We start from the raw sequence: 23,428 nt of genomic DNA on the forward strand, positions 1-23,428 counted from the left end.
GGCCCATGGTGACTCTGGACGAGCTGCAGAGATCTACAGCTCAGGTGGGGGAATCTGTCCATAGGACAACTATTAGTCGTGCACTGCACAAAGTTGGCCTTTATGGAAGTGGCAAGAAGAAAGCCATTGTTAACAGCAAACCATAAAAAGTCCCGTTTGCAGTTTGCCACAAGCCATGTGGGGGACACAGCAAACATGTGGAAGAAGGTGCTCTGGTCAGATGAGACCAAAATGGAACTTTTTGGCCAAAATGCAAAACGCTGTGTGGCAGAAAACTAACACTGCACATCACTCTGAACACACCATCCCCACTGTCAAATATGGTGCATCATGCTCTGGGGGTGCTTCTCTTCAGCAGGGACAGGGAAGCTGGTCAGAGTTGATGGGAAGATGGATGGAGCCAAATACAGGGCAATCCTGGAAGAAAACCTCTTGGAGTCTGCAAAAGACTTGAGACTGGGGCGGAGGTTCACCTTCCAGCAGGACAACGACCCTAAACATAAAGCCAGGGCAACAATGGAATGGTTTAAAACAAAACATATCCATGTGTTAGAACGGCCCAGTCAGATCTAAATCCAATCGAGAATCTGTGGCAAGATCTGAAAACTGCTGTTCACAAACGCTGTCCATCTAATCTGACTGAGCTGGAGCTGTTTTGCAAAGAAGAATGGGCAAGGATTTCAGTCTCTAGATGTGCAAAGCTGGTAGAGACAGACCCTAAAAGACTGGCAGCTGTAATTTCAGCAAAAGGTGGTTCTACAAAGTATTGACTCAGGGGGCTGAATAATTACGCACACCCCGCTTTGCAGTTATTTATTTGTAAAAAATGTTTGGAATCATGTATGATTTTCATTCCACTTCTCACGTGTGCACCACTTTGTGTTGGCCTTTCACGTGGAATTCCAATAAAATTGATTCATGTTTGTGGCTGTAATGTGACAAAATGTGGGAAAGTTCAAGGGGGCCGAATACTTTTGCAAGCCACTGTAGATGTTATAGAGGCATTGTATTTCTGAGGAGCTACTCTGAGCTAGAGGATGAGGGGATTATGAGGTTAAATGTTCAATTCGATTTATGCTCATACCACAGATAACATAAGATAATTTATAACATAACCCTTAGACTTTCTTACAGCGGTAGAGAGGCGAGCAGCCAAGGTCATCTCCAGGTTTCCTTTGAGTCCAACCAGAGCTGGAACCAGGATGAAAACTTCTGTGATCACCTTAAACACCTCCCAGTGCTGGAACACACACATTGTGTAATGAGATACTGAATAAACAATTACAGAGCAGTGCAAAAAAATACAAAACCAAAGCAAACATTCCTACTAATTATGCCTGACATATTCCCATTATAAAAACAACTGCACCTGATTAAACTTCTTTATGGAATTACGAAAGACAATCAGATATTCTAGACTAACCCAGTAGCCTACTTTCTGTTTCCACTCCTTTGAGCATTCGCCGCCACGCCATACCGTGCAGCTTCACTGGGTTTAGAACACGTGCAGTTCACAGAGTCCGCCTCATGATGGTTTAGATCTTTAAATAAATGCGATTATACAAGAACACAGCTACAAAGAGCAGAATGATGTGAAGATGTGACAGCCACGTAGGGAGGGAAGGAAGGAAGAGTGGAGGGGACTGACAAAGTAGGTCAGTAAAAGTTTGATAAGACGTTTTGTTAAATAGGTGACGTAGTCAATTATAAAATATAACAGGAGCTAGATATAATATATTATTTATTGCTAGCATGTTTAAAAAAAACAGCTTGTGCTCAGTGAAGACTCTATTGTTTTATAGCAAATACATCCTTGTGTGAACTTCAAAAGATTAATTTCTGCAACAAATATAGCTCCCGTCAGAGGGGAGAAATAACCTATGCAGGTGTACAACCACCTACATGAGCTTCTTAACTAGCTGACTCAGCTGATCCTGGATGGCATGTTGAAGAAAACAGAGAAGTTATAGAATTTCTCTTTCTTGCTTTTAAACTTCAGATGTACTCGGAGCCACAGTGTGGGAACCATGAAACTATAAATCTTTAGCTCATATATATATAGTGGGGATCGCATTCCTATAATAAACCTTGCAGAGCCTAAAGTCAACTTGAATTCAGAGTTACATGGAGCCAACAGATTCTAAATTGGCAGCAAGGAGTATGATTAAGCTTGAATGGTTGTCTCTCTGTGGTACGAGGCTTTTACAGAGGACTGGGTTCAAAGGACAGAGCACAATAAGCACAAAAAATATCCAGAAGTTTATTTTAATTCTTTCTTCTCAGACACAACATCCAAACCAATCGGTCCCCATCACATCTTAAATAACTTATAGTACCACAATATTCTAATACAGCACTTTTCCTCCAATTCTACTTTTAGAAACTCTGAGAACCAAAAGTAAACCTGCAGTCTGAGAGCAGAGATTTCAGCTTTCAGGCCTCGATTCTGTGGAACTAGCTCCTCGTTTGGATTCAGGAGACAGACACCTACTCTACTTTTAAGATTAGGCTTCAAACCTTCCTTTTAGAAAATGCTTATATAGCTTATATCTTTCTATTCTTTCCTTTATCCTCTTCTCTTTCTCCTCACTCCCAACAGGTACCAGCAGAGGTCTGCCCCTCCCTGAGCCTGGTTCTGCCAGAGTTTTCTTTCTGTTAAAAGGGAGTTTTTCTTTCCTGCTGTTGCCAAGTACTTGATCAAAGGGGTCGTCTGAATGTTGGGGTTTCGGGATTTGTGAGTAATAACCTAGTGCCTATTAGGTTTATTATTGCAGGATTTTGATATGTGTTGTCAGTATTTACAAAGAAAGCGCAGTGACAAGACTTAATATAAGAATGAATTTAACCTTTATTTGACTGACCCTGTTCTAGCAGAGCTTTTTTTTTTTTTATATTCCTCTGAATTCTCTGGCTGTCATATCAAATGTCAGAAACCCAGTTCCACTGGAAGTTATGCATGTCCATCACTGCCTCTGACTTGTTTCATAAGTGATGAAGTATGTTTATGACATGCCTTCTTCACACTTTGTCATTTCGGTACAGGTCAATCTAAATACCATGCCCTTTCCATTCTTAAAGGTTATGAATCATTTCCATGATGTTCTGAACCCTACAAATGGAGCTACATATTGATGAGCAGTAATTCATTATCTCTCCTGTTTCCAACACCTGGAACACAAATATTAATTAACCCATCAGTTACTGATTACTGTGTGCCAGTTAGCTAGCTTAGTTAACCAGAGCCAGTGGTTTGTCACATACAAGAACGACCCGAACACATTTTAAAATGTTTTTTAACCATTATGAACGTGCTAACTATTGCTCTTTTAAATATTCTGCACTCTCTAGTGTTTGCAACCAATTGGATCATTTCTGCCTCCTGACCTATTTAAACAATAGTGAACAGGTGATGAAGGTGAATGGATCCAAACAAGGGAATAAGAGAACTGAATGTCAGTCTTGTCAATGGTAGAGGAGTGTGTGTGCTGGTGTGAGTGCATCTCTATTCATACCAATTCCTCTCAGGTTCTGGATTGCTAAATCTGGCTGACGTCTGTCATGCACAGAGGCTATCTTGGGACATGTCCCACTTCTGCTATAATACTGCTGCTTGACTGTGAGTGCGAGTGTGATGGGACAAAAGCCAACATAAGCCAGCTCAGTGCTACTGTAGACTTCCAGGGACTTTCTAATGTTGGTGCTGTCGCTGACTGATTCAGGTACTTCAGACACACAAAAATGATATTTTCAGAAAATTTTACACTCAAGAAGAATTCAGTATTTTATGCTCGGTCTATAATAACAGGTTTTTCCTTTACTAACAGTATCTCTGTGTAACAAATACACTTCTTTTAGCCAATTACAAGCCAGGTCTCAAGCCAAATATTTGCTGGGGATTTGTAATGTGTTAAGTTTGCTTCATTACATTAAAAGTCTGGTTGCTCATGTTTTGTTATTAATGTTGTACTCTATAGTTTTTCTGGTCCCCTCACCACTGTGACCATTAATGACAAACTGGGTTTTAAAAACAATAGTGACATTTTAAAAAGTACAGTCTGTATTTTTAAAGAGCCCGCAGTGACAAAAAGGAGGAAGCTCAGGTGTGGGTTTTTTTGTGACCGATTCTGTTGCACATGTATTTCTGGGGGTATTATTATGAACTATCTGCAGTGTTGGGGAGTAATGGAATACATGTACCGGCGTTACGTATTTAAAATACAAAATATGAGTAACTGTATTACATTACAGTTACTGTTTAAAAAGGTGGTATTCAGATTACAGTTACTTTGTAATCTGATGTATCTAATCTTATTATAAAATCTAAATCATCCACCAGTCACCTTGACCCTCTTCCCACTCTGTTAGTTAAAGCCTGTCTTCCCTCGTTAGCTCCTCTCATAACCAGTATTATCCATTCCTCCCTGAACACTGGAATCGTTCCTGAATCACTGAAAAAGGCTTCTGTTATTCCAACTCTCAAAAAGCCTGGTGCAGACCCCAATAACTTTGATAATCTTCGCCCTATATCAAATCTCCCCTTTATTTCAAAAATTCTTGAAAAAGTTGTTGCCTTTCAGCTTCACTTACACCTCAATAACCATAATCTCTATGAACAATTTCAATCTGGTTTACGCCCCAATCATTTCACAGAAACAGCTTTGTTAAGGATTACTAATGACCTTCTGATGGCGGCTGATTCTGGTCTCCTATCCATCCTCATCCTTCTTGATCTTAGTGCGGTGTTTGATACCATTTCTCACAATATTCTCCTGAACCGGTTAGCATCCATTGGCATTAGTCATACCCCCCTTGCCTAGTTCACCTCCTATCTCTCAGACCGCACTCAGTTTATCCAATTTAAATCCCATTCTTCAAGTCTCCAACCTGTTTCTGCTGGTGTGCCCCAGGGTTCAGTATTAGGGCCCCTTTTATTCATTATTTACATGCTCCATCTTGGTCATATATTCCGAAAATATAATATACATTTTCACTGTTATGCCGATGACACCCAGCTCTACATTTCTTCTAACCCCAATTCATCCCTCCCACCTCCCTCCCTCTCAAACTGTCTTATCGAGATTAGATCCTGGTTCTCCTCCAATTTTCTTAAACTAAGTAATAAAACTGAAGTTTTACTCATTGGCACAGCCTCTATCTTAACCAAATCCCAAGTTTTCCCATTAACATTGAACGTTCCCCCACCCTTCCCTTCCCTCAGGTTAAGAGTTTGGGTGTCATACTTGATAATACTCTCTCATTCCAGTCCCACATTAATTACATAACCCGGTCTGCATACTTCCACTTACGTAATATTAACCAACTCCGCCCCTTCCTTACTTCCCTTAAATTCAGGGAATTTAAAATAGAAAGTAGCTCGTCCACAGAAGGACTGGTAGCTCCCCTTACAATAAGGGCTCAGATCGCGCGAACAGGTGTGGGATTAGAGCTCTGGGTAGCTCCCCAACTGGGTCTAGACTGGGTCTAGAGAGTATTTTAAATTCAGGGAATTTAAAATAGAAAGTAGCTCGTCCACAGAAGGACTGGTAGCTCCCCTTACGATAAGGGTTCAGATCGCGCGAACAGGTGTGAAATGTGTGTGTTTAGTTAGTTTGTTTGTTTGCTTGTTTTAATCAATTTTAAATCATGCTTTTTATTTGTTTTTGTTTCTAATGTCTCTGTAAAGCACTTTGAATCACCTTGTTGTTGAATTGTGCTATACAAATAAATTTGCCTTGCCTTGCCTTGCCTTGCCTTCCCATGCTGCTGCCATCCTTGTCCATAGTCTTATTACGTCCCGCATTGATTACTGCAATTCCCTCTTATTTGGTCTCCCTAAAAGGTCCCTTCACAAACTCCAACTTCTTCAAAATTCTGCAGCTCGTGTCATAACTCGAACTCCGTCAAGAGCTCATATTACCCCAGTTCTTCAGCAGCTTCACTGGTTGCCCATAGAAGCCAGGATAAACTTTAAAATCGTACTTCTCACGTACAAGTATATCCATAAATCTGCTCCTTCCTATTTGTGTGACCTGCTCCATATCACCAGTGTTTCCCGCCCTCTCCGATCCTCATCTGCTATTCATCTTACTGTTCTGTCCGCACGTCTTACCACTATGGGGAACAGAGCCTTCAGTCGCTCTGCTCCTCGGCTCTGGAACTCTCTTCCTCCAGCCATAAGAAATATGGACTCTCTTCCCGCATTTAAGTCACAGCTCAAAACACATCTGTTCAAACTGGCTTATTCGCTTTGGTGCTGATTTTACCTGTTGTCAAGTTCTGCTTTGCAATTTTAACTTATTTTATGACTATTGCTTCTTTTATTAATGTTGTTCTTTTGTAAGGTGACCTTGGGTTTTTGAAAGGCGCCCTCAAATAAAATGTATTAGTATTATTATTATTATTATTATTATTTGTTGAAATGAATGGATTACACGGCGGTCTTTTCCTGTTTCATATGTTAGACTATGCTCTTTCTATTTTTGGTAATTCCACGCCGGTGGAAACCCAAACAAAACACCAATTAAGAGGTTCTAATGCCTGTGTGTCAATCTCATGGCCCATGTCACCCCTACTTGCAGCCCGCATAATGACGTGAAGGAATATTTAAAAAAAATATTATTAAAAAAATATTTAATATGAAGGCAATAGGCAGAGTGTTACAGGCATCGCCCTAAAGAATGTAGCCTCATGGGCAGTGTAGTCCGTGCTGCAGGGAGAATGGACTGCCATACCAGTTATGTGTCTGGATCAGGTGACCCTGAACCATTCTTTATTTATGCTGCAAAATGCTGGTGATGCAAAGTTGGTACGTTCCAAGTCTGAACATAGAATGACTGAGGGGAATTCCCATAACAGTACAGAATACCAGGGATGGACATATGACAGGGCAGTGAATACACTGGAGGGTTACCTAGGTAACCAGAACTACTACCCATCAGCTTCAAAGCAATGGATGAGGAACACTTCAACTGTGACAAGGTTTTTTACTTTTAAGGAGCTTGGAAAGAAAAGTGACTGGCCTTCTTTAAGTTTCTTGAAGATGTTTCACCTCTCATCATTAAATTACCATGACCTGGATGACATAAGCCCTTTACTTTTGTTTTTACCTTTTTAAGTAAAGAACTTTGTGACAATTTCAAGGGAGATGCAGTGTATATACAAAGTCATCTCCCTCTCTGGCCTTCTTTTTCTCTCTCTCATCTCCAAACCACTTATTGAATTAACTGTTCAATGCAATCCCAAGGCTCTCGTCTCTCTCTAAATCTGATTTAGAAAGCTCAGAAAGGTGGATGTAACACAAGACTCCATCTGTTAATCAGAAAAAAGCACTGTCAACAGTGAACCGGCAGAGCTGTGCACACATGTGCAATCACAACACACGCATTTCTTGTTTAACCAGTTCAGGGTTTTTCTTTTAAGGCTCTCAACAACACGGACTGAGTTCAGAAAGCAGGTCAAGTCACAAAAAAGGTAGCTGAGACAAATATCTTATATTTAACTAAGGCCAGCATTAGTCTGAACTAATTCAAGCTTGTGAATACCTGAGGGGCAGGAAAACAAAAAGGTCTTTTTCTCCGACTAGACCGTTTATCTATTCTTCATAGCAACAGCTGTCAATACGTGTCTGTACTCGGTATGCAAATACCCACCCACCTTTCCACAACATCCCACAATCAGAATCTATAAGTGAGGTCAGTCCATTTCTCCCAAACATCCATTAACAGGACTGGGTCTCAAATTTCACTGCTTGTTTTTCAGCACTGGGAATCGAAATTAGTGAAGTAGGAAGCTTGCTCAAATATTCTTTGATCTCTTTGATATTCAAAAGTTATTCCACCTACTCCAATACAACACCACTTTCAGGTTAACCTACGAAAGATCACCTCTTTATAGAAAGAGGGAAGTATGACGTGAAGGTGGTGCCCTTGAGCAACAATCATGACACGATAATCAAAATACTTCCGATGGTACCCAACTCTACACATCTATTCACATTATTCTTGGATAATTACTTGTATAAGGTCCATAACGATACCCGCGGAGACCATTCCAAGTCCTGATATGAGGTATGGTACGATAACCTGCGCCCCAATGAGCCAAGAGCTCTCTGGTAGGAAACCATGTTCTGATCGAGTCAGCTTCCAGGTCACGCCACGTAACTTCTTGCCTTGGTAGCGTAGCTCCAACTCCAGACGAGTCACAACCATGTTGTACAGGAGATTAATCAAAGCACTTAGTTTGATGTTTAGTTATCCCATGGTAAGTGTAACTTCATTCCAAAGGAAAAAAAAACTCTGATTAAAAATAAAAAAGGTCTGAGGGGTCAAAATAAAGTAAGGAAGTGAAATACCAAAGATGAAAATAATCAATGAGTTTGTCCTTGGTTTAAAACAGGGGAAATGTTTCAAGCAGTTCCTAAGGCTCTTCCTGAAGAAATGAGAGGCAGCATTTGGGAGCATATATATGTTCTGCTCTCAAGGGATGACCCAAAGATGACAGCTACTTCTTGCATCATTCTTGGCAGTACACAAGATAAACATTCAGCATCCCTTTGAACCAAACTGGAGATCCGATATCTATTCAAGCAAGCGAGACATTCGTCATGTTTTCATTCCTTCCAATCAATGATGTTTTCCCAGGCAGAATCACGTTTAAAAGCTTTAACTCCAACTTGAGGGAGCTGGAGCATGGCATCTTTGGACCAATGGTGAGTCAGCAGTGATGAGGTATCCATTTGCCGGCACCTCTGGGGAAAACAATCATTAACACGATTTCTGATTCATCAGTCAAAATGTTCCACAAGCACAGATGATCCACATCTGCAGTCAAAGTCTTAAGTTTACCCGGCAACCTGCAAAAACTAACATTAAAAATAAGACTGGTTTATGCCAGTAAATTAATGCTGAGCTATTCAGTGGTCCTCCAGTTGTCCTGAACAACTCTAGAATCAAATAAATCCTCTGGTTGAGTTTCTTGTTTGTTGGAGTCCTCAGTTGATAAGATCCAGCTTTAAATCTACTTGACCTCCAGTGTAAAAGGCACAACTGTATCTTGTGAACCCAGAGCTCGGAGTGACAGCTGAATGAGTGACAGGAGCAAAAAGATGAAGAACAGTCCAAAAGGTCTTGAGAGTTTAGAAGCAGGAGGAAGACTTTATATCTTTGATATACGAGCCTAATCTCTTATTTGGCGAGGTGAGCTCTGTGATGTCAATAGGAGATCCACAGATGAGATGCAGCACACAGTACCACTTGAGCAGACTAAAGTGTTCCTCTCCTCCTTTCAGCATCAGGGTAGTCCTGCTCACTCAGCTCTGCTGTGACGTAGCACAGAAAGAGGCAGGGCTGTCTGCCCTGTGCAAACTCACGAGAGAAACGACCGGCTTTCTGCCACGCACTCTCCCTCTAAGCTATTTTTTGCTGCGTGTCTGCCTCTTATCCTCCCTCCCTCCCGCGTATGGCATCCATCGTTCTACGTCGAACAGTCTTGCTGCATTTCACATCCCTCTTTCAGTCGTTTCCATATCTCTGTATCGTGACTCATTCTTTCCCTCCATCTTTTCCTTCCACTTTTACCTCTGTTCTAGCTGCTATAATCGTTTTGGAACACCGTATTTAAGAGCAAACAAACATACTGTACAACTACTGATTTCCAGGCATCTTTCAGGTCTTAAACTAAAAATCATTCCTCTCAATGCATACTGTTCACAAAAAAAGAAAAGAAAATGTTTTCATACACAATATATTAATTAATGACATGTAAAAAAAACTTTACATGTAAAATCTATAAAGTGCCACATTAAAAATAAGATTACATCATTTGAATACAAGAAATAAGGTTTTGGATTGGCTAAATAGAATTAAATAAATTGCAGTCGCTATAGTCTCAGATCACTTCGACATTGTGTAATAACACTGATGTGTTTCTTCTGGAAACTGCTGAGGTTGATTTGACAAGCAAGGCAACTGATTAGCAGCAAAAATGTAAAAAGCTTATAATTCTTCTTACAGGATGTACATTACTTTGCAAAAGTCTTGAGCCCCATTTCTTTATATTTTGCTCCCAAGGAGCCAAACACTTATTTTTTAAGGTCGTCTTAAGCAATAGTTCTCCAGGCTTTGTGAAGGTCTTTCAAAGTTTTCCTTCAGACATTGGCTGCCGTTTCATTTATTTTCGGTCCAGCCCTTTGAATTACAGTGAAAACTAAAACAGCAGTGGGATGGGTTTCAGTGTTTCAGTGAAGATAAAAGACACTTGCACTTACACAGCAGGGGACACTGGGTAAGACTTGTAATGACTGCTAATGGTAAACTCTTAGCCTAAATGCTGCTAGATATCAACACGATTGATGCATCACTGGCCCATTTGTTTGCTTCAAGTATTCAAAGAATTTATAACTATAACAGTTTCTGGGAGCCTGTCCAACTAACATTTAAGTCTCATTTAACCACCATAACTGTAATTTAAAGAAGTCAAATATTGCATGTTTGCAATAGTCTAATGTATGGACGATCTAATTTCACATTTTATGGAGCGAGCTTTTATAGAGCTCTAATTTGGAAGCCAACCAACAGAACAAAGAGAAGCTGACACAAATGGCACTGCCTTCGTCTGTCCATCCATCTATTCATCTTCTTCCGCTTATCCAGGGCCGGGTCGTGGCGGTAGACCTCCCTCTCCCTGACCACCTCCTCCAGGTTATCTGGGGCAACGTCAAGGCATTCCTACGCCAGCCAAGAGATATAATCTTTTCAATGTGTCTTGGCCCTAGGGCCTCCTCCCAGTGGGACCAGGCCAGAACACCTTACCGAGGAGGCATATAGGACGCATCCTTGTAGAAGCCCGAACCACTTCAACTGGCTCCTTTCGATGTGGAGGAGCAGCGGCTCTACTCTGAGCTCCTCTCGGACGGCCGAACTCCTCACCCCATCTCTAAGAGAGAGGCCAGCCACCCTTTGGAGAACGCTCATTTCCACTGCTTGTCCCCTCATAGGTGAGAGTGGGGACGTAGATCAGCCAGACAATCGGGAGCTTCGCTTTTACGCCTCGTTCTCTCTTTACAGCGACAGACATCACTGCAGGCGCAGCACCAATCCATCTGTCAGTCACCCATTCCCCTCTCCCGTCAGTTGTGAACAAGACCCCAACAAATTGCATGTTGGATGTAATTGAAAGACAGGCCAACAGGATGTGATTGTTTAGACAATAGCTACCATCACAGGCCACAGTAACAATCGTTTTTGCTGATAGTGTAGTGTTGCTGTCTTTATCGACATTTTAGATCGGCTACTCTCCACGTCCTTGTGCGTCCGCTGTGCTTTGAGACACAGCTCCCAGCCAAGCTCATGACTAATCTTCCATCTGATGCAGGAGGGAAACTGATACTGTAGACTGCAGAGTGGGAAGAAATACTGATGAGCTACAGATGGAGTAAAGGGAAGTAGCCATATGAGGACAGACGTATGCTTATCAGTGGAGGACAGAGGGGAAGAGAGAGACCAGCTCATCATAGAGCAGACAGCAGTGTGTCTGATTTCCCTCAGCTCAGATGGCTGCAGACTATAAGCCAGGGACACCTGGCACAGGACAGACACGACTAGCTCAAACTCATTATTAAATTTACTATCTCACTATTCCCACCTTATATTCCTATACTGTATCCTACAGTATGATTCTATACCATTGTGTAGAAAACAGAGCCATCAGTCAGTTATATTCTTGAGGTATTTTGACCAAGGATATTACTGACATTTAATTAAGAACTGATGGGAAGGTTAAAGGTATAGTCACAAATTTTTGAGGTCATTTAATAGAAAAAAAAAAGTATCCTATAGTCTATGTACATGTACAGCAGTGTGTAACTACATTTTCAAATAAACTGCATTCTCATAAACATGTAATGAATCTATTAATAATATATAGGAGTGAGTTTGCAGTTTCTGGAAGTCATCATTTTCTTCCAACTAATTGTCATGTCTGAGTGTGGGCAGGCAGGAAGAGAGGACCCAAAATGCAGGACTCACTGAGGCGGAAGTAATTCAAAACACACAGCTTTATTGCTGGTAAGAAGCAGAACAGAAAAACACTAACTAAACTGGAAGAACGGAATGAGTAGGCAGGAAGGCTGGCTGGCAAACGGAGCACACGGAGGAAGTGAGGGTAAACAGACGTTAACGATGCGACACCGAGTAGGGGAAGACACAGACACTAAATACAAGAGGTGAACGGAGCAAAGAGGAAACAGCTGGGAGACACGGCTGACGTTGATTACACTGACGAGACAGGGAGAGCACAAAGCTGAACGCACTGACAAAGGGCACAGACCTACAAAATAAAACAGGAAGCACACGCCAGACAGAGACAGACTCGTAAACAGGCATAATGACGTCATGGACAAACGGGCAGAGAAGACTAAGCACAGGCAACCTAAACCAAACATAAGGGCAAGATAACAAAACCTAAACCAGAAATAATCATCATCAACATCATCATCAGATAACTAAAGAATCAGAATATAATTGTAATCAAAACAGTATCACCAGAGAATAACTAATCCATAATGCAAAATAAACCAAAACATAAGAAACTCAAAATACTGGGTCGACCCGACCCAGGACCGTGACAGTACCCCCCCCTCAAGGGCGGGCCCCAGACCGCCCAACAGAAGCACAAAAAACGGCCAAAAACAGAAAACAACCCAACCAGGGCGGGCGGCGGGGGACCAGGAAGGAGGGACAGAGCCCAGAAAGACCCAGAAGGTCAAGTTCAGGGGGCTGACCCGGAGGCCAACAGCGCAGGAGGCCAAAACAGTTCAGGTCTGGGGGCCGACCGTGTGGACGGCAACTGCGGCGACGGGCAAACAGTTCCGGGGGCCGGCCACGCGGAAGGAAGTGGCGGCGACAGAGCAGATCCGGGGGCCGGCCACGCGGAAGGCAGTGGCGGCGTCCAGGAGGGTGTTCAGGAGGGCGCCCACGGTGGCGGAGATGCCCAACAAGCGGCCTGGCAGATGACCGACGATGTGGAGGCGGTAGTAGGGGACCTGAAGGCTTCGTGGCCCCTGCAGCCCCAGGCGAAGCGGAGGCCGGACCAGGTGACGCTGAAGCAGGTGAGGAGGCTGAAGCCGGGCCAGGCGAGGCAGCAGCTGCTGAGGAGGCTGGAGCCGGACCAGGCGAGGATGAAGCCGTGGCTGGACCAGGAGAAGCGGATGAAGCCGGACCGGGCGAGGAGGATGCTGAAGCAGACGCCGGACCGGGCGATGCGGATGCTGAAGCAGACGCCGGACCGGGCGATGCAGATGAGGATGCCGGACCGGGCGATGCTGAAGCAGAAGCGGAGGCTGGACCAGGCAAAGCAGCTGATGAGGATGCTGAAGCTGGACCAGGCAAAGCAGCTGATGAGGATGCTGAAGCTGGACCAGGCAAAGCAGCTGATGAGGAAGCTGAAGAGGAGGCCACTGCAGGTGATGCGGAGGCTGGACCAGGCGAGGATGAAGACACGGAGGCTGGACCAGGCGAGGATGAAGACACGGAGGCTGGACCAGGCGAGGATGAAGCAGTGGCTGGACCAGGTGAGGATGAAGCAGTGGCTGGACCAGGTGAAGCGGATGAAGCCGAAGCATGCGCTGGACCAGGCGACGCTGAGGATGCTGAATCCGGACCAGGCAACGGCGTGGAGGATGCAGACGGAGGCGCTGCAGCAGGTGGCGGCATGGATGAAACTGCTGCTGCAAGCGTGGATGAGGCTGCTGGTGGAGCAGCTGGTGGCTGGATGGGCTCCTCGGGCCCCCCAGCTGACGAGGCAGATGGCTGGACGGGCTCCTCGGGCCCCCCAGCAAAAACAGTCTCAGAACCAGTGGGCACTGGAGCCCCTGGCACACACAGAACAGAACCAGCAGGTGCGGAGACTTCTGGCAGGAACGCAACAGAACCAGCAGGTGCGGAGACCTCTGGCAGGAACGCAACAGAACCAGCAGGCACACGGGCCTCTGGCAGGAACGCAACAGGACCAGCAGGCACACGGGCCTCTGGCAGGAACGCAACAGAACCAGCAGGCACACGGGCCTCTGGCAGGAACGCAACAGAACCAGCAGGCACGGGGACCTCTGGCAGGGAAAAAACAGGTAGCGCTGGCTTCTTTACATCCAGGGGGCCAGAGTTAACTGAATGCTGACATCTAACCTCTGGGGAGGCCCTGGAGAGAGCAAAAGTCACAAAGGTAGCCAGGTCTTGTGGAGCAACAAAAGTCTGTGTGGGGCTATCCTCCTCCTGAAAACGAGTGGGTGGAGATGGTGGCTGAGGTGCAGGCAGTGCTAGTGGCTGAGGTGCTGGCAATACAAGAGAGTGCACTGAACTCGACTGAACTGACTGGAGAACAGGAGGAGACTGAACCGGGGACTGCCGGGCAGCTAACTGAGCTTCTGGCTGAAGAGGTGTTTATAGCAAACGTAAAGAGGGTGGTGGCCTATGTTCTCCTGAGCCTCCAGAGCACAGTTTAACCCGCTGGATGGGCTCAGAGAAAACAGTTTTCCTTGGGTTCCCCTGCTCTGAGTGGGCAGGTAAAAAACAGTCTTTAGCAGGCAGGCTGAGCTCGTCTGGGCTCTTAGTAGAAATAGGAGACAAAGACGGCTCGGCTGAGCTGCCAGTGGGGGGAAGAGCAGGCTGCACTAGCCCAATAGGGTCAGGAGACGCTAGTTTAGCAGCAACAAGCGCTTCTCTGGAATTTTTAGTCTCTGGGTTAACCTTCGGTTTGCCGTGTATGGTTCTAAGCTCCAAAGGAGAATGAACAAAGTCCTTTAAATCCCCTGAGAGGGAACAGCCCCCCGCAGACGAGACAGAAAAAGTGTTCTTGTCACTCACCCCAGCCGGCTGCTCAGAAGTTCCCGAATCCAGTTGAGGTAAGGGGTGCCGGCGGCGTGAGCGGCGTTTCCTCCCAGACGAGGGAACGGAAGTGGCGGAGGAAACTTGTGATGGCGGAGGGATGACAACTTGCTCCTCATCCTCTGACCACATCGCTGCCAAGAAGGAGGCCGGTGAATTTGGCTCGGAACAGCACGCGGAGGAATCCCGCGGCAGAGGAGTGGAGACGCCTCTCCCCCGTGACCGTCGCTGCTGCGTAGCGCGAAGCTCCGTGCTCCGCGGCTGCTGCTGCGGTGGCTTCGGGTTAGCAAACTGGGAGCGGGCAAAAGCCGCGAGTTCCCGAGCTTGTAGCACCTCCTGGGCTTCGTGCAGCTGGTCCATATAGCCCATAAATCCTCTCAGCTGGCGCAGGTGAGGATTTCCCTCCAGGACGGCTTTGATGGCGTTAATCCCAACCACTATAGTCTTAGTGTCTTTGGTGTGGGAAATCCGCTTCATCAAACCTTGGATGCGGGAGAGGTCATACTCCCGGGACGAGTCCGCTGGGTCCTGGTTGTGGTCGCATCGTTCTGTCATGTCTGAGTGTGGGCAGGCAGGAAGAGAGGACCCAAAATGCAGGACTCACTGAGGCGGAAGTAATTCAAAACACACAGCTTTATTGCTGGTAAGAAGCAGAACAGATAAACACTAACTAAACTGGAAGAACGGAATGAGTAGGCAGGAAGGCTGGCTGGCAAACGGAGCACACGGAGGAAGTGAGGGTAAACAGACGTTAACGATGCGACACCGAGTAGGGGAAGACACAGACACTAAATACAAGAGGTGAACGGAGCAAAGAGGAAACAGCTGGGAGACACGGCTGACGTTGATTACACTGACGAGACAGGGAGAGCACAAAGCTGAACGCACTGACAAAGGGCACAGACCTACAAAATAAAACAGGAAGCACACGCCAGACAGAGACAGACTCGTAAACAGGCATAATGACGTCATGGACAAACAGAGGGACATACGGGCAGAGAAGACTAAGCACAGGCAACCTAAACCAAACATAAGGGCAAGATAACAAAACCTAAACCAGAAATAATCATCATCAACATCATCATCAGATAACTAAAGAATCAGAATATAATTGTAATCAAAACAGTATCACCAGAGAATAACTAATCCATAATGCAAAATAAACCAAAACATAAGAAACTCAAAATACTGGGTCGACCCGACCCAGGACCGTGACACTAATGGTGTTTTACATAAATGGTAGAGACAGGCCATGTATGTAGTATGCCAAATGGGGACTAGAAGAGAACTTGTTTTATCATCTGAGAATGGACCCCCTTCATCAAAGAGATAACACCACTTGCAACTAAATAAATCTTCATCCTCTTCCTCCTCACCTCAAGATTAATCTCCTAAACAGAACTCACACTCTAAGACATGAAAACTTGCATAAACATGCTTATTTATTCCCAATACTGTTGCAGTGACATATTGCCAGTAGATCAGACATGCGACTTTCCTGTCTCTGGAGAGTTGACAACGAGCCGGGTGAACAACAACAGCTGATTTTAAGGTAACATTATGCCAGCTAATGTTAGATTCAAGTGTCATAAAAATCACACTTTTCCTCTGATAAACATTTTGATTACATTCTCACATTCTACGAACGTTTATTCCCTAACTGTACGAGTCTAACAATGTTAAATCCACGTTAGATTCACTAGCACAAACTAAAACTATCTATCAGGATATCTTCAACAGCTCACCTTAGTATGGCTGTCATCAGTCAGAGGTGAGCTTTACTGACTGACTCGCCTGTATTGAACTCCTTTTACAGTTTTACAGCTACACATGGATGCTTCTCACCCAGCATTGACAGCTGAGATAAACAGAGGTCTGATTGCCTTCCACAGAAAGGAAAAATCTCGATTATAGGCATAAGCTGTTGTGTAGTCGTGGCAGTTATGATATAATGTACCCTAAAACATGATGTTAGGTTTTTGAACATAGTGGAATGTTTTGATCTCTCTTAGCTAACTAAAACATGTTTGTCCTACAGGAGCCAATGTAGCAAGGATTATGCACTTGAATTGGGAGAGGTAAGAAAACAGAACTGCAATACACTGATATCTAGCGCAGAAAGATTTTATACACTGTAACTATAAAGAGGGGTACTATTAAGTTATAGTAGTCTTCTAAGTTCACTGCAAATCACATTGTGCAACGTGGATCTCATACATTTGGGTAGGACATTATGTTTGATGCACATACAACATGTAATAATATTAGCCCACACACCGGCTGCTATCTCTTAACTATTGATCTACACTGTTACATGCTACTGAAGATGTAATAGTATCAACATATTCACCAGGGACAGCAGCAGCTATGCCCTGGGGTGCATTCAACTCACTCAAAAGGCTATTTTGCCCATCCAGTCAGTTTATAACTTCTGACATTACTGGCCCAGTGTACACCATGTTAACATGATCAGAGATACTTAAGTCAGAAGAAGATGGCTTTATTGCTCTGAGCCAGAAGACTATTTCAAGGTAACAAGTACACAGAAGCATACACACAGTCCCACCACCTGTAACAAAAACAAACAAAAATACACACTTAGACGAACAACCTGTTCTAACCGGTGCAGATGAGTCACTATGTCGCTCATGTTGTTATTTATTCAATACCATAAAGTCTCTGTGTACTGTCCAGTTATTGTGACGCTCTCTCTCCTTACGTTAACACGTTTAACGTGAGAGAGTAACCATCTGGGTCATTACTGACGTGTTTTGCTGTGCCTCTGGTCTCCTAGCTCTTAAATCTGTCAGAGATCTTTCCTTACCGGAAAACAGCCTGCCACTGTGTGCATAGATTTACTGTCTGCTAAGAGACGCCTTAATATTCTGTTGTACATTACATGTCAGACAATGTGAAAATAACTTCCCTGTACAATAAACACTTACTTATGAAGTACTTTATATGTAAAATGAAGGGAGACAAATTTTGATGTTTTCCCCCTTCACGATTTCCTATTTTGTCACACTTAAAAGTTTAATACTCTGTTAACTTAGATCTGTGAAGCCTGCAGTTCTTTAATGTTCTTCTGGATCCTTTTGTAACACCCAGGATGAGTCGGCGATGTGCTCTTATCTCATTTTGGTCAGCCAGTCACTCCAGGGAAGCTTCACCACTGTTCCATGTTTTCACCATTTATGTATAATGGCTCTCGCCGTGGTTCACTGGAGTCCCAAAACCTTAGAAATGTGCTATGATGTGTTCCTTTTTAAGGTCTTTTAACCTGCTTCACTTTGTCAGACGGTTTCTATTTAAGTAATTTTTTCATTCAACAGGACGTCCAGTAGTGGTGCAACGGATCAAAAATCTCAAGGTTCGGATCGGATCACGGTTTTAAGTCACGGATCGGATCAATTTTCAGATCAGCAAAAAAAGAAAAAGACAAAAATTTAACATTTACTTATTCACTTATTGAAGTATTTTTTGCCTGTTAAAAACATTCAACTCAAGACTCATTCCACGCAATTATTCAAAAAAATTTATGGTTCAATATAGGGCAGTACAGTCTTTGTATCTACCACTCAATTCAATTTTATTTATAAAGCGCCAAATCACAAAAACAGTTGCCTCAAGGTGCTTTATATTGTAAGGTAGACCCTACAATAATACATACTGCTCCTTATATCGCACTCCGCTGTGATATGATGAGCAGTCACGGTCACGTAGCTTTCCGTCGCTACACCCATTTGTAGTAGTTAGGGCAACAGAAGATGCCTGGGACAGTTCAGCCATAACTTTAATCTTCTCCTGCTCATACATGCTTGGAACGATTACTCCACTAAAGTGGACGCGCAACGGGATATCATAGCGTGGCTCAAGCACGTTCATCATAGTTTAAACCCCTTGTTTAGCACAATGGAATACGGCCTCCTGTCTGCAGCTAAACACCCCAATAGCTTTTGTAATAGCTTTAGCCCGGTCAGATTGGACAGCAAAGGGCTGCTTAAGTACCGCAAACTCCTCTGCTCCGCCACTTGGACCGCTAGCGCTGACCATAACTATCGCTTTTTTTTTTTCTTCTTTTTCGAATCTTCGGATCACGTGCGTGCTGAACCGTGGAGTGGGATCGGTTCGGATTACGGATCAACCGTGATCCGTTGCACCACTAACGTCCAGTAATCAAGCCCAAGTGTGCTTAGTGAAACTGAACTCAGCTTTCCAAAAAGTGTGGTTAATCACAGTTAATTTATGATTTAACAAAAGGGGCCATTTTAACAGGACCAGGTAGTTTTGGGTAACTTTTCTCCCTTAATCAGTGAAATCAGCATTAAAAAAAACTGCATTTTGTATTTACTCGAGTTATCGTGGTCTAACATTAAAATGTGTTTGATGATCTGAAACATTCAAGTGTGACAAATATACAGAACACTAGGAAATCAGGAAGGAGGCAAACACTTTTTGACACCACTATACCTGTGTTTTAGGCACTAAGAAAAAAAATGGTCAGGTTTTATTCTGGGGGTTTAAAGAGGGTCTAATAATTGTATCCTTTGACATAGCTGCTACATTTACACTGGGGTAAATCTAATCATAGTTTTTGTACACCATCCCCGAAAAAAATCATCTTGGAGAGCGGTGATGCCAGCATCTGATGAGGGATTCAAATGAGCAGCCTGAAGGTTTACCTGTCAGCTAGTAGGCCCCAATATCCACTATTATGTTAACATACTTCATGCTTTTCCACTCTAAATATGTGATATCACTCTCCAAGCTACCCTAAGGACCTTACCTGTACAATGTCCAGCACCATGCCAGCCATCACCATGCCCATTCCAGCTAGCAGGTAGGGAAAAACCACCTGAAGACAGATGGCTATGGATGTCTCTTCCTCTACTTTGGCAACAGGCACTTTCTTCCTCTCCTCCGTAGACTTTTTAGGTGGAGGTTGCACGACTGGGAGGAAGATGAACTCATCTTGCCCGTCTAAAGTGCTTGCCAAGCTGGCACTAGGACTCCCAGTGGGACTCTTTCCCTTGGAGCGGGACTTCTTGGTCTTTTTCCTCTGGCGGGCCTGTTGTGGTGGTTTATCCTCCCCAGGCATGATGACAGCAGTGGCTGTGACAAGTAGGGTTGTGTTAGTTTAATCTGGGAACACAGAATAGATAGGGACAGTAAGGGTCTAGTTTGGCACAGCTTTACCATCTAAAAATGTAGAGATAACTGCGTCCAATCTTTTGAATTCATCCACTCCACCAGGATGATGTGCCAATCAAATCATATATGCTTTCCATCAGCTGAACAGAGGATTAGCTCTCATATTTTGCCATGGAAGGAGACAACAGTTTCTATTGGTGATCCTTCACTTTGTTATATCTAGCTCTATTTGGAAAGCATGCTGAAGTAACATATATAGTTGCACAAAGGGAGAAAAGCACCATATAGTTTGGATAAAGTGTATAGAACAGCAAGAAATGTAAGCTCTACACATTCCCACCACTGTTAAACTAATGTGGCGGGGCGTGGTCGGCGGTGCCGCTGCAGGGGAGGCAAACGCACCTGCAGGGCATCCGTAGTCACGCCTCGTCAGGTTAAAAGTGTGCTGGGTCCTGGATTCCAGTTTTGTTGTTAGTGTTCGGCTGGCAGCTGGAAAGTTTCAGCCGTGTGTGTTTGTAAACAGCGACCGATTGTGTAAATAAAGTTAATGCTGAAAAGCAGAAACATGTTGCCGGTCTGCCGTGGTTATATCACAGCTAAACTCTGCTCTTCCTTTTATTTGCCTTCTGTTTCCCCTCAGCTTTCAACTGAGCGTAACATAAGGCTGAGCCTGGTTCAGCGAGAGGTCACTTCCTGTTAAAATGGAATTCTTCCTTCCCGCCATCGCAAAGTGCTGCGTATAAGGGAGCCTCTGATTTTGGGCGCTTTCTAATATTGTAGAGTCATTATCTTGCAATATACAGCTCACAGAGGCAACTGTTGCAGTGAATTGACACTATATAGACAATAGGTTAAAGCTTCCACTCTTTCTGATAGACTGATGCTCTGTTTTCAGGAAAGCTAATCAACATATTAAACACAAGGGCACAACAGAGAACTGTAAATACTATAAATAAACAGCCCCTTCTTTTCTTAATCCATGAATATCTTTTATTTTTATTATTTATATCTTTTAAACAAATAACTGAGCTGACAGCTGTATTAAACAATCTGTAGCAACCACTAGGGTAGTCAGTAATGCACTGCTAATATACCAGCTTTAATAAAAACCTTTATGTTGATAAGTTGGCACTGTTTCTCATTTCTCATCATACTGTGGTTTACAATAATTTCATAAATTAGTTTTACTTGGAGTATCGAACTTTAGAGTGAATAGCTGTCATCGTTTCTTTTAACTCTTCACTCAACTGTTTTATTCAGGAAATTTCATTATGACACTAATTACTAATTGAGAGTTTTTAAAATCATCAGTTCAAACTCGGGACCGACGAGTAGCTGGTGTGTGATACGTGGTCTCAAATCACAAAGTGCTATCATGAGTAAACGTACAAGACTGCACAGAAAGGGAAACGTTTGTCTTCTTTTAAAAAAGCAAAACTCAAACATTAGTAATACAAACATGCTCGACACGGAGTCCCGGAAACCTCCCAAAGCGCCTGAATTCATCTGCAGGTCCCGAAATCACGCCGAACATACAGCGCAGAATCCTTCTGTTGACATGCATTCCCTCACTTGGACGCTGCCATGTGCATATCCCATAATACATCTGTACCGGTAACCACGGTTACACAACCAGGTGCTTTCTGATTGGATAAACTAAAGAGTAAAAGCGAGAGAAAAAATACTGCGTAAGAGTGTAGCCCCGCCCCCTCGCGTGTAGCGCGCGAGCAGCTGCTGTTTGTAATAATGAAATTCACAGTTTTATGACTGTGAGGATGTTTAAATATTATAATATATAATGATACAGCTGTAGAAACTATTTTTGAAAAGCGTTTGGGCTGAGGAAAAGATTTATTTTTAGTTTCTTAATTTCAAAGACCAGAGAAAAATGTTTTATATCAGTTTATGTGGCGGTTTGCCTGGCGCTTAGACCTCCAGATCATCCCGGCTGTGACTTAACTTATGATTTAATAAGTTGATATGTGTCTGATATCAGACTAATGTCAAAGTCAGAAAACCTCTCTGTCTCAAACTCCCTGGTAGTTTATAGACGACAATATGAAAATCTTTGAAGGCATGGGGGGAAACACCAGTGGAATCACCAGCGAGACATTTAATTATAGCAGAGCACAGAGCAAACCAATACGTGTTACCATTTCTAGAGTCTGTACTGATCACGACACACTCTCATTGAACATAAATTCATAAAGTTCTGCTTGGACAGCGTGCTCTCTAAGGCCACAGAGCCACATTAAGCCTAGTGTATGTTAGTTTCCATATTAGATTTGATTTATCGTCCTTACCTTTGTCTCCAGCCAGTACTCGTGAAGGTTTGCGGGGAAAGCAATAAGCTCCCGAGAATAACCGTGTGTGCCCTTGCTATGCTGTGTGTATGTGCTTGAATGGAAATGCCTGTCTAAATTAGGATATGTGTATGTTCCTCTCTCGTGCATTTGCTTTTTTCTGTGTGTCTGTGCGCTGAGCTCTGCGCGTGCGTGTTTGTGCAGGGTACGAGCTGGGGGGCACCGTCTTGAATTTCATGGCATTAGCAGATAAGGATGACCCCCCCTCACCCCCTCCTCCTGTCTCTTTCCATCTCTGTCCGGCTGGCTGGCATCTATACAGCATTTTCTCTTTTCCATTCACAGAAAGAATAACGTTTGCAACCTCACAGTTAGAGAAGCCCTCATAAGGGATTTGTGGGGTCGTGCCCACACACACACACACACACACACACACACACACACACACACACACACACACACACACACACACCTCACTGAGGTTTTTATGAGCTTGTGTAGGAACAACCTGGAATACAGGTCTGGAACGTCTACTACCGCGGGAGCGTCATTGCACTGGATTCCAGCCATAACCCGCCGCGTACCATAAGAACGCCGAAGGTCTCCTTTCACGTTCCTCAGGAACGCCGCGGGACGTGACAAAACGTCCACATGTTACGCCTCGGGAGTGAGAACGCTCTGGTAGGAACTATAACCATTCATTACAATCAAACATCATACATGTTTAAAAGACACTATTTAATACTATTAGGTCGCCCCCTCTTCACTAACTTGTGTTTTAAACTGAAGAGCCTGGTTATTTCTTTACTGTTGCTTGCAATATGACACCATGCCATGGGCATGCAGCAGTTTTTTATGGTTATGTGATGGCATGCTGGGTAATGCCTTAGGGGTCAGTGTCTAATAGTCCTGTGTTTTTGGTATCGATCTGATACCAGATAAAGACAACTTATGTAGGGTATAGCAGTGTGTCATGGCTTACAGTATGAGACGAATCATCCGTGATTTGCAAATTGTGAATATAATTGAATGACCACTCGATCATTGTGATTTCAACAGTAATAATGATTAGTTATCACAACAAAACACACCTTTTAG

At 43.7% G+C, this 23,428-nt stretch overlaps 1 protein-coding gene across 4 annotated transcripts in view; it reads right to left on the reverse strand.

The window, feature by feature from the left end:
• LOC146610713 (solute carrier family 41 member 3-like) overlaps nt 1-22,497 on the reverse strand; it is a 44,150-nt gene extending 21,653 nt beyond the window's left edge. The window contains exons 1-3 of one of the 4 annotated variants that reach the window (XM_085344137.1): nt 22,331-22,497; nt 19,663-19,988; nt 1,133-1,240 (exon numbers count right to left, since the gene is read on the reverse strand). In XM_085344137.1, coding sequence (XP_085200263.1) covers nt 1,133-1,240; nt 19,663-19,974 — 420 coding nt within the window. In that variant the 5' untranslated portion in view covers nt 19,975-19,988; nt 22,331-22,497. Of the gene's footprint in view, nt 1-1,132; nt 1,241-8,012; nt 8,208-19,662; nt 20,019-21,486; nt 21,606-22,330 lie in introns of those variants that run through there. The other 3 variants (XM_085344135.1, XM_085344136.1, XM_085344139.1) reach the window with 3 other exon arrangements.
• Between the last annotated feature and the right edge of the window lie 931 nt (nt 22,498-23,428).

Source organism: Diplotaxodon limnothrissa, linkage group LG20, assembly GCF_057381915.1.
Source record: "Diplotaxodon limnothrissa isolate DT_005_m linkage group LG20, D_limnothrissa_male_GT1.1, whole genome shotgun sequence".
In the NCBI taxonomy this organism is placed as follows: domain Eukaryota; kingdom Metazoa; phylum Chordata; class Actinopteri; order Cichliformes; family Cichlidae; genus Diplotaxodon; species Diplotaxodon limnothrissa.